Source organism: Cryptomeria japonica, unplaced genomic scaffold (assembly GCF_030272615.1).
Source record: "Cryptomeria japonica unplaced genomic scaffold, Sugi_1.0 HiC_scaffold_1290, whole genome shotgun sequence".
NCBI classification, from domain to species: Eukaryota; Viridiplantae; Streptophyta; class Pinopsida; order Cupressales; family Cupressaceae; genus Cryptomeria; species Cryptomeria japonica.
The window spans coordinates 24,783-36,421 of record NW_026729807.1 but is presented as its reverse complement, the minus strand read 5'-3'; the positions used below and the strand labels follow the sequence as shown (position 1 = coordinate 36,421).

General features: G+C 38.0%; 1 protein-coding gene across 1 annotated transcript; it reads left to right on the top strand.

The window, feature by feature from the left end:
• Positions 1-6,306: 6,306 nt before the first annotated feature.
• LOC131873244 (UDP-glycosyltransferase 72B1-like) lies at positions 6,307-7,990 on the top strand. The gene has a single exon (XM_059216254.1). The coding sequence runs from the start codon at positions 6,307-6,309 to the stop codon at positions 7,798-7,800; it is 1,494 nt and encodes a 497-aa protein (XP_059072237.1). The 3' UTR covers positions 7,801-7,990.
• The last annotated feature ends 3,649 nt before the right edge of the window (positions 7,991-11,639 follow it).

Genomic DNA, 11,639 nt, shown 5'->3' with positions numbered 1-11,639 from the left:
AGAGAGAGAGAGAGAGAGAGGGAGGGAGGGAGAGAGAGGGAGGGAGAGAGAGGGAGAGAGAGAGAGAGAGAGAGAGAGAGAGAGAGAGGCAGAGGGAAGGAGAGAGGGAGAGAGGGAGAGAGAGAGGGAGAGGAGAGAGAGAGAGAAGAGAGGGAGAGGAAAAGGGAGAGGGAGAGAGAGGGAGAGAGGGAGAGAACATGGGGGGAAGGGAGAGGTAGAGGGAGGGAGAGAGGGAGAGAAGAGGGGGGAGGGAAGGTAGAGAGAGAGAGAGAGAGAGAGAGAGAGAGAGAGAGAGAGAGAGGAGAGGGGAGAGGGAGAGAGAGGGAGAGAGGGAGAGAACATGAGGGGAAGAGAGAGGTAGAGGGAGGGAGAGAATACATGATAAAAATCAAAGAGGAAGTTGCAGATAAGAAATAAATTCACTTCTATAGAAGTGCAAACACAGTTGCAGTGGGGTATGGAGGGAGAGAAGAAGAGAAAGAGGGATGGGGTATGGAGGAAGGGAGAGAGAGAGAGAGAGAGAGAGAGAGACCTTGTATGTGCTTGAGAGGGAGAGACAATACACTTACATGTGTATATATATGTTTAATATATTATATGTATATAAACATATTATATATACAATGTCATATTATACACATATTCTATATTACATATATTATATGAATATACACATATTATACATAGAATATCATATTATACAATAGCGCGTACGCGCTGTTTAAAGGGAAACAAGCACGTACGCACTTCTTACACTATAAATACCTCGTACGTGCTTTTTAAACCATAAGTTCCCCGTACGCGCTTTTGACTTTTTAGGCTTGGAAATAGGCCTGGATGACAAAGCTATGGATTGGAAGTTTGATTTCCCTCCATTTCTCTCATTTTTGACGTGTTTTATTTTATCAACTTGGTTTATCGACTTTGTCATCATCAGGTTTACAGTTCATAAAGTGGGTATTTCTAAAATTGCCACCATATTTTCACCCATCTTCTGAGCTTTCTAACCATATAATTTTTTTTCAATTTGAACAACAATAACATATTATTATTGAATTTCTTTTACTAGTGTCTCCATAGTTCTCACAGACATAGGTGCACCATTTTTTGAATAACTTTTGATATACGTATCCAAATTTTAAAAAATTTATATATTATTGTAGTGCACTTGATTCTTTACAATTTAAAAAAAAAAAATTGTATTTTCGATTTGTTTAGTGCAACTTATGCTTCGCACACGAATAGGTAGCGAATTTTCAGGATATGCTCGATTGGAAAAATCATAAAAAAATAAATGCTCAACAAAAAATTACAAAAAAATACACATCTTCTAGTGTTCACTCTTAACTATCTTTCTGCCAAAGGATTTGTCAAAATACTAAATCTAACTATGACTTTTTTGATGTGTACGTCAAACACTATGTTATGTTTTTTAGAAAAAAATAGGGACAGTTTTTCGTGCGCGAATAATTTGACCCCCTTAATCTTATCCAATTTTGAAAAAGTTTAGTAGTTTGGAAACTAGATTCAGATTACTACATATTTGTTGTTTGATTATCTTCATATCTTGAGTGGATGACTTTTAAATTTTGCCTCTAAGTTCAGGTTCACCTGATTTTAGAAAAAAAGTGTCCACTTATACCCCCCTTTTTGACCACCATTTCTGTGCACTTACCCTTTTCATTCTTGCTTGGCCGACAGGGGGCAAATTCTCAAAATGGGGAAGCTTGTGGATTTCCAGCCCTTCATTGGTGGTCTGGCACGTGTGGAAGGAGAGAAATAGAAGGATTTTCAAGGAAGAAGAGCTGGAGGTTAATACTTTGATCAATAAAATTCAAGGGGCCATAGAAGAAACAATCAATGGAAAGATCTTTGGCAGCAAATTTAAATACTATTCAAAGTGGGATATGGAAATGGAGCAGGTTTGGAAGCTTAAACAAAGCAGTAGCCACACCCAAGGTGTCAAATCAATAGAGAGAAGAAAGGTCAAGTGGAAGCCTCCCCCTATCGGATGGAAAAAAATGAACTTCGACGGAGCTAGCAAAGGAAACCTAGGATTATCAGGCTATGGAGCAGTCGTCAGAGATGAGGAGGGCAATTTAATGGGGGCAGTATGTTGCCAAGCGGGCATTGTTTCCAATAATATTGCAGAAATCACCGCTTTAGAGGAAGGACTTAAATGGGTGACTACTAACGAAATCACGAAGGTGGTGATTGAAGGAGACTCAAAAGTGATACTTATAGAATAATCAATCATCGTTTCACGAACTGGCGGTTGAACTCTTGGATTCCAAGAATTTATAGTCATCTCCAAAAAATTAAGGATTATAACATTCAGCACATCTTCCGTGAAGGTAACCAAGTAGCGGATCTCCTTGCTAATCACAGGATAGCAAAGACTCTGCCAGCAGTCTTGTCGCCTGCGAGTGCAGGTAACAAAGATCTCCAACCGAGATTATTAGAGGACAACGCTCACATCCCAAAGTTGGGAATAGGATGATTGTTAGGCCACTTTTGGTCTTAGGATAAGAGAGGTACGCTCTTATCTGGCTGTTCACGCGGACTAGCAGAAGAATCCTCGATAATCACACTCTACTTTTGTTATCCCGTGAGAGAGAGAAGAAGGTTGTAGGAAGGGTCTGGAGGGTTCTAGAAATTGTTGATCTTTTTATACCTAAGAGAAGCTAATCGGAGTGTGTGTTTTCAGGATAAGCAAGATAGTGCACACATTCGGATTGAGTTATCTCTGCCGCGAGCAGATGCTAGAAGCCCAATGCGAACGTCTATTTGATATAAACATCGAAGGCCAGAACGCTATTCAAGGATTGCTCAACGATGCATTCAGTGAGGAGCGGCACTGGTGCGATGTCTACGTATATGAGATCATCTTGTGCCTATTGGTGGACGTTTTGCCGTCAAAGGAAGACTTCGTGGAGAAACTGGAGGGCTTCATAAGGGAAGAAGATATAGAAGCCGTGGGGGCAATGGTGCTAGAGGTGGATGAGGAATGGGCTAGCATACTTGGCCTGTACTTCAACCCCTTGGCCATTCTATCTGATGTGGAGTGTTCGGATCTCGAGGATGAAATCCGGCTTGCTGCTGAAGCCCTCAGAATGAGGAAGGCGGAATTTATGGCTGAAGCATGGGAGGTTTTTAGAGTGGGAGTCAAGAACGCAGACATGGGGCCTTTTAGAAGGATGATGATGAAGGAAGACGGTTGGCTGTCAGAAGGGAGCATCGACAAGGTGGCGACCATAGGCATGCGTGTGGCTGCCATCCTTAGGCTTATGTAATTTGTAATATGTATCTTGCTTTTCAGTTTGCTTTGGTTGATCAGGAAATTTCTATATGTAAGCTTCTCTCGGATTAATATAGGGCGCTATCCCCATCTAGATAGCACTTGCTTAAAAAAAATTAAAAAAATGATAACATAAATATATCATCAAAATGAAATAATACACACTTGCACAACATAGGTACTTTTGCATACACAATAAAAAATTAAAATGTGTTGTATTATGTTAAAAAACAGAGCAACTTCTTAACAAATCTCAATATAGAGTTTTGAGAACATAAAGACAATATGAGTTCACAAACTCATTAGGAAACCAAACAAAACAAAGGAAATAATACTAAATAAAACATATTTGCATAATGTTTGCTGAAGCACACAACAGAGCTTCTAAGGAAAATTTCAAATGCAAATAGAAACTTGAAGCTTGTAGTAGATGACATTCAACAACTTTTAGTAGATGATACACAACATCATATACCAACATATCTTCTTTCAAATCTATGGTTTTGGCATGGGTTAACAACATTAAACTAGCAAAATACCTGAGAGCCTACCTTTCAATACTTCGCCATTGAACCAACATGTTGCGAAAACCCCAATTTTTTAGGCTCAAATACCAATAATGAAAACTTATCAACCTTGTGGGTGTGACAATGAGCACACTTACAGAGTCATCGTCATTCCTTCATTTGTACTTTTCTTGCACTTGTGGAGATATAAATGACTGTGAATTTAAATAGAAAATATGGATGAAAATGAAAATACAATATAATCACACACATTTCATTAATTGAAAAATGGAATTTATGTATGTAAAATGTAAAATAAAATGTTTGAAAATAAAAATCAATTTAAATCATAAAAATATTTATGTATATAGATTCTTCACATCTATATATAATTGCAGAATGCTTTAGAAATAACCAAGATAAAAAAAAGTTATATATTAGAATGTGAAACATATTTAAGTATTACTAAGAGGAGATGTATATAAATCAAAGACATTTGAATATAGAATTGATATATGTCCTTTCGTACCTATAAACATTAATACAATACAATATATGTTATTTTACTGTTTTTGTAAAGATTAGAAAGAGCAGAGAAAACAATAACAGAAACAGAAAAGCAATAAGAAGAGACAACACACGATTTATCATGGTTCGGCAAATATGCCTACATCCACACTAAAAATAGGGAATAACTTCTATTAATCAACTCAAATACATGGGCTGCACACAACCATTATATAATCATATTCATATATGAAATGAACAGTTGGGAGAACGTGAAGGGTCATGTGACCGTTGGACTTCACATTTCCAACAATCTCCCCTGTGAAGGCCAACTTGCACAGCCATGCACTAGCATCCCTGGTTCCATTTTCGAAATTCACATTAAAACCAACCTGCTAGATTTTAACTTCGCGAACTCTTGTTCACATACGCTTCGAATTAGCCTTTTCCAAATCAAAGCAGAGTTAAAAACTCTATCAGGCACAAACTCACCCATTATGCCAAAAACCGAAACACCACTTTGTCCCAGTTTAAAATACATTTCTTCATCACCATCACCTAAACTCCCTCGTAACAGAATATCGACATAAAACTCAGACCTTACAAGGAACAAAACAATGGCATTATTTTCATCATCAAACAACTCCATCAGATTGTTATCACGAGTTCGAGTTCTCTCACCCTCAAGTTGTTCGTTATCGACGTTGGCACTATCATCCACATCCATCCAATAAGGTTGGTGAATGTCAATGCATTCTGGTCGAGATAAAACATCCCCTCCTCCATTAGAATAAGCATTAACAGATTCAATAACATTTTCATTCACTCCATGTGATGTCTGAAACCGTTTGGAGCATTGCCCATTGTCCTCTGCTCCTGTCAATGGTCGCTTTCGCTTCAAACCAGAAAACTGACTTTTATCATTTACTATGTCATCTAAATCCATAGGCTCATAGGCTTCTATGAAATTATCTGCACAAAGGTTGTCATCATTATGGGAGTGCCTCTTTATTTTCGCCAAGGCCATGCCATCCGCTGAGCTCTCCGAAGCTAAAATTTCTCTCAGGCCTCCTTGCCCTGCTACCTGACTCCAATCTGCACCCTCCTCATCCTGGGAGTCAACAACAGATTCAGCTTGGCTCTCCAATGACATACACTCTTCCTCCTGCAATCTCTTGAGTTCATCCTCTTCAACAACAACCACTTTTTCAACATCTTTTAGCTTAGAAATTCCAGCATCTATACAGGGACTATCATGGCGTTCAACCTTCACCACACGAATGCCAACAACTTCCCGACCATTAACAGTTTGGCCAATAAGTGTCAAGGCTGGCTCAAGGGGAGAGCAAATAAGAATCCCAACATCCTTTTCCTTCGCTGGATTCTCCTCTTCAACTGAGTCCCCCTCTTTCTTCCAGCCATCCCACCAATGTACAGGACGCTTGAAGCATAGTTTTACATGGAACGTAAAACTGCCATAGAAGTTATAAGTTTTACCTTCTCCTTCTTCCTCCATCTCTGCTCAAGCCAACATGGCTCTGATACCAATTGTAAAGATTAGAAAGAGCAGAGAAAACAATAACAGAAACAGAAAAGCAATAAGAAGAGACAACACAAGATTTATCGTGGTTCGGCAAATATGCCTATATCCACACTCAAAGCAGGGAATAACTTCTATTAATCAACTCAAATACATGGGTTGCACACAGCCATTATATAATCATATTCAGATATGAAATGAACAGTTGGGAGAATGCGAAGGGTCATGTGACCGTTGGACTTCACATTCCCAACAGTTTTAACAAAAACTAATGCATACATAAGTTATTATTATTTTTAATTTCAAACATATATACTCTTTTAATAAACATCTTAATATAAAACATTAAATAAATTATTTATAATAAATATTAATACCTTACAGCATGTATCACACCACTATGGGCCCTCTCACATGATATCCGTGTGAACGAAGCCTCCATGTATAAGTACAGCATGTGGCTATACTCCTGCTCAGAGCCAGAGTCTCCTAAAACTATAGCTTGGGCCTATACTTTCGCTTACAAAAAAATATTGCAGTTACCTCTGCCTTTAATGGAGAAGCCGCATGTCGTCATTTTCCCACTCAGCATGGGGATAGGACATTTCCTTCCAGCAGCTGAGCTTGCAAAGAGGCTCTGTCACTTTCATGGCTTCTCCATCACTCTCATCATCAGCAAGTGGATGTGGACATCTCAGCAACACGCAGTGCTTGAACGATTGGCCTCCTCTGCTCTCGACATACGCTTTGCAGAGATTCCTCACATCACTGTGGATGAAGATGAGCAAAACATGAAAATAGATACACGAATTTCCAAGTTTGTGCAGAAAGCAAAGCCACACATTGAAGACGTTCTGCAATCGTTGCGTTCATCTTCGCTCATCTCTGCTTTTATTACAGACATATGCTGTACGGAACTGCTCGACGTTACCGCCAAGCTAAAGATGCCAGCTTATTTATTCGTTACGAGCTCTGCTGCCTTTGTTTGTTTTTTGCTACATCTTCCAAAGCTCGTTTCGGAGATTAAGCTTTCATTCAAAGACGCCGATTATGAAGTGGAGATATCGGGGCTTCCGTCGATTCCTACCCGTGATCTGCCCAGTCCCGTTCAGGACATGTCGGATTCGTCCTTTAAATGGGTTATATACCATGCCTCCCGCCTCAAGGAAGTATCAGGGGTTCTCATTAACACATTTGCTGAGCTGGAGGAGGAAGCCATCATGGCCCTTACCACCCTTGCAACGCCCTCCATCTATCCGATAGGTCCGTTGATCTGCAAAGGATCTGATACCCCTGACGAGTCCCGGTGCCTCAAATGGTTGGATGAGCAGCCTCCCTCGTCTGTTCTGTTTGTATCCTTCGGAAGCGCAGGCGTTTTGTCGAGGGAGCAAATTACAGATCTGGCAATTGGGCTCGAAGCCAGCGGCCACCGGTTCCTGTGGGTGCTGCGCGGGTACAAATCTGAGGACTTCTCTTTTCTGGAAACTGACATTTCTCAGCTTTTACCGGAGGGTTTTGAGAGTCGAACCTGGGACCGTGGGCTGGTGCTTCCTAATTGGGCTCCTCAAGTACGGATCCTTTCTCACCCCTCTACCGGAGGCTTCCTTTCTCATTGCGGGTGGAATTCTACGTTGGAGAGTGTCTGTCATGGAGTCCCAATGATCGCTTGGCCACTGTTTGCCGAACAGAGGATGAACAAGGTCATACTGGTGAAGCAGATTAAGGTAGCCATAGATTTGAAGATGGACAACAACGGATTTGTGAAGAGAGAAGAAGTGGAGAGAGCTGTGAGGGAATTGATGGAAGGAGAGGAGGGAAGAAAGGCGAGGGAGAAAATGAAAGAGTTGAAGGGCAAGGCCAAAATGGCAGTCATGGAAGGAGGGAGCACAATCAAAGCCACAGCCCGTGTAGCCGCAGATCTGTCAGCCTCAATTTGGAATGTTAAATAATGATATATATTTTACTTCGTTACACTACAAATTGGTGAACACTGAGATATGTTGTCACTACCTATAGTTTAAGTAATACTCCTCGAAACTCTACTACCAGATCAATAATGGTGATGTATTTTGCTTTAGAGTGATTTCTTCTATTCTGTCAGTAAGTGTTGTGTATGTGAAACCATAATTAATAAAAGCATCAAGCCTCTGCTCAAATGATGTATGGTATTTTATATTTGAGAAATCTATTGGTAGATCACAGAGTTTTAGATCAAGTTTGCCAGAGTTTAGAACTTGTCAAACATAGAATGATCATGGTTATGAAGTTCAATATAAAGTTAATTATAATTGTCTGCCCTCCAAATTATTCAAGTAAACTCCTTGCGATATATCTATTCTGATTCTCCGAATCGCTGCTCAAATCTCCATGGAAAAAGAAAACAAGCATACTGATTTATATTGCTCACAATAAATATTGAATCTCACAATCTTCTTTACAGCTCTACAGAGCTGGACTCACGAAAGAGTGAGTAGAAATTTCAAACACATTGCAATATATAGAAGGTTATTTATCTACGGTGGAGAGAGAAACAGCATAGAATACAAACACATTGCAATATATATAAGGCTATGCATCTACAGTGCAGAGAAACATTGCAATGCACATAAGGTTATGCAACTACAGTGGAGAGAGAAACGGGCATAGAGCAATATATTTCTTGCACAGCATGTGATATCTGCAGTATGACAGTGAATAAATGTGATATCTGCAGTGTGACAGTGAATAAATAAGTTAAGCTCTGTAGAAAGGAGGCAGAGGATCTTTAATTCTTCAGCAATGCCTTATCGGTAGTTGGGATTATTCTTTCCAACACTACTAGAATTATTTTTAATGGAATATAGAGTATGCAGAGATATCCGTATCTATATAATTTAGTTTAAAAACATATTGTCTTTGTTTCGACATGATGGTATTGGATCCCCACATCTGACCAGAAAGATTTTTGGGCTGCATGGGGACAAGTGATGAAGCCATCAACGTTTATAGCATGGTATAAAGATGCGATTTGTTTGTGTAATGGGCGCCAGGGAAACGCCACTAGGGAGGGACTGTGTCTCTATACAACGACAGCAGGTCCCAATCACAGAGATCTGTTGACAGAAGGTTGCGTCTATCGTTTTTCTTTTCAACATGAGCAGGTAGAGTGCATGTAAATAATCTCGCATCGATGTGGGTGTTAGGGGAAGCGTATCAGTAGTTGTCATAGTTAATTTCACATATTCTAAAAGGCATATCGGATTTTGACGATTATTTTTTTGTTGTCTTCATATGCGACTTGACTGTTTATAGCTATTATTTTGGTTTCTGGATAGTAACGATGCACACTATGGGATCCTTTGTGCGTGCAAGGGTCAAAAAATACATTTTCAAAGTGTCACAATACCTATTTAAAAATGCCCCAATAACCGTGCACTTAAAATCGTCAATACTTTTGCACAAATGCTCCAATAGTCATGTGCTATGGTTACCAATAAGAGTGCACAAATGGGCCAATGATAATTGAAAAAAGCTAAAAAATGAGCAGTTATTGACACGTGTAATTTCTTATTGAGCTTTTAGTTATTTGTTTTTTGGTTTTTCCTAAAGTTGGTAATTGGAGGGTTGGGTATGCAAGGAGTGAATGGTTATTGGAATATGAATGGTAACTGGTGCTCTTCGCCTAGTAGATGATAATAATGGAGAGGGATGAGAAAATAAAAGTTTTATGTGCTACAATAGTCCGTGTCATCATCACGTCTGTTCAAAATTGCTTGAGCTCTAACTTCATGAGGTTCAATCCTTGATTTAGGTCTTGCCTTAATCCCATATCTTGTTGCTTCCTCGAGCCAACTACTAATGATATGGAAAATGGTGCTAGACTTCTAGTTATCAAGTTCAGTTGGTAAGGGTTGTATAACATCTACCAATAAAGATGTCACTATCATTGTTAAAAGTTAGATTACATCATAAGAGATGAAAAAAAACTTTAAAATGTCATTTTGTTATTAATTTGAGTAAAAATTTTAAATTCATTATATCAATCCTCCAAATTTTAGATGAACGTGTTTTCCTTCACAATAACATACATGATACCTAAATTGAGTATAATAATACTTCAAATAATCTTTGCTAAATTCAATTGAAGCTAAAACTAATGCAACTCTAAAAGCATTAAGGGTTAATGAAATTTCAAAAATTAATTATCTTAAAGTGTTTAATGTGAAAATCTCCATTATGATATTCATAATTTCATTTTTATTATCTATCTATGAACTTTAGAACTTGACAATAATCTTACATTTCACAATTTTCAATAAATCCACTTCCAAATACAATTTCTCTAAATTGTTGAGATATTATATAAGCTTATCAATCCTTGACCACTTTTATCCAGTCAATCAAATATTCTATTAGATCTATCAATAATTAAAGAAAAAATTTAAGAGGTAATTAATGGTTATGTATGAAAATGGAATCAAGTAGCTAAGACCTAATCCCAATCTAGCACACATTGGAATACGAAAGAGCCTAAGGAGATGTTTCACTTTGACTACTCATTGCAAGAGAGAGAGGAAGTCAAGGAATATCCTTATGATTTCTATTCCTTTTTTGTAATGAAGAGGAGATATGCAAATTGTAATGCAATGATCAACTATGCTAGGAGATGAACAAAGATGCAAACGTAAACTGAAAATGCAGAAACTTGCATATCTGAAACAGAGAAGCCGAATACAAAGTTGGAAAAGGAACTTAAATGTGCACCTGTTACTGAAATTTGATGTTGACTGTGCAAGACCAGGGTACCACGCCCTGGTAATTGATATGCTTGCAATTGTTGTACATGGGCTAATTGTTCCCTCCATATACTATCTAGTGTGGCTCTACTTTCCATAAGAAATTTATTAAACATATTTTCCACATTAATTAGCCTGTCTAAAGTGACATTAAATATTTGCATATCTAGCTTATCAACATTATCTACTAATAAGAGAATCATTTGCAACACAAATCAAATTCTTCCCTCTAATCATCCAGAATTTTCATCCACATCTAATCATTTAGAATCTTGGAGATAGACCAATGTTGTAAAGTATGAAAGAAATCAATCCTAGATGTTACTATCTTCTCCACCAAAGGTATGAACTAAAACTCATAGATGAAAATTTTTGTCATCATCACTATTGGCCTCAATATTGGTGGAGAATCTAGATTTTATTGTGTGTCCTGGTGTAATGTTCTTAATGTATAATTATTTTGACACCATCTATCAAAAATAGGCTTAAGAATGAGAGAATTATCCCTACACTATTGTAAGGCTTGCAATAGAGATTGGTATCTATTGTAAACCTCTTCTAACTTATCAATTATTTCTTCAACCTATGTTGGAGGATATTCTCCACTACCTCCATGATTTTTCCCTTAGTTTTTGCCCTAGAGATATACCCTAATCCTTTGATTCCTTGTCCAGATTCAAATTTAGAAGAAAACACTTTTATCCTTTTCATTCCTAATCTGATCTAATAAAAATGCAAAAGGTAGATCTAGATTTTGGAGAAGAATCATACCACTTTCTTGAAACAACTTTCTCCCCTCTTTTAGGTGTAATATTAATTTCATTAAAATTAACCTCTCTCATTGTAGAGGCAACTTCCTCATGTCGTGAAGGCTCAGCTCCAATTTTATTTGTTTTCAATTTTTTAGTATACTCCTTACCTTTAATTTTTAGCCAAAATCCACAAGATTTTGGAGTCTTTATAAATTCACCATCTGTCAAGAATTGGGTTGATGCTATGATTATTTCATCATC

Coding starts and splice junctions, on each gene's coding strand:
- LOC131873244 (XM_059216254.1), top strand. CDS start 6,307: ATGTGGCTATACTCCTGCTCAGAGCCAGAGTCTCCTAAAACTATAGCT.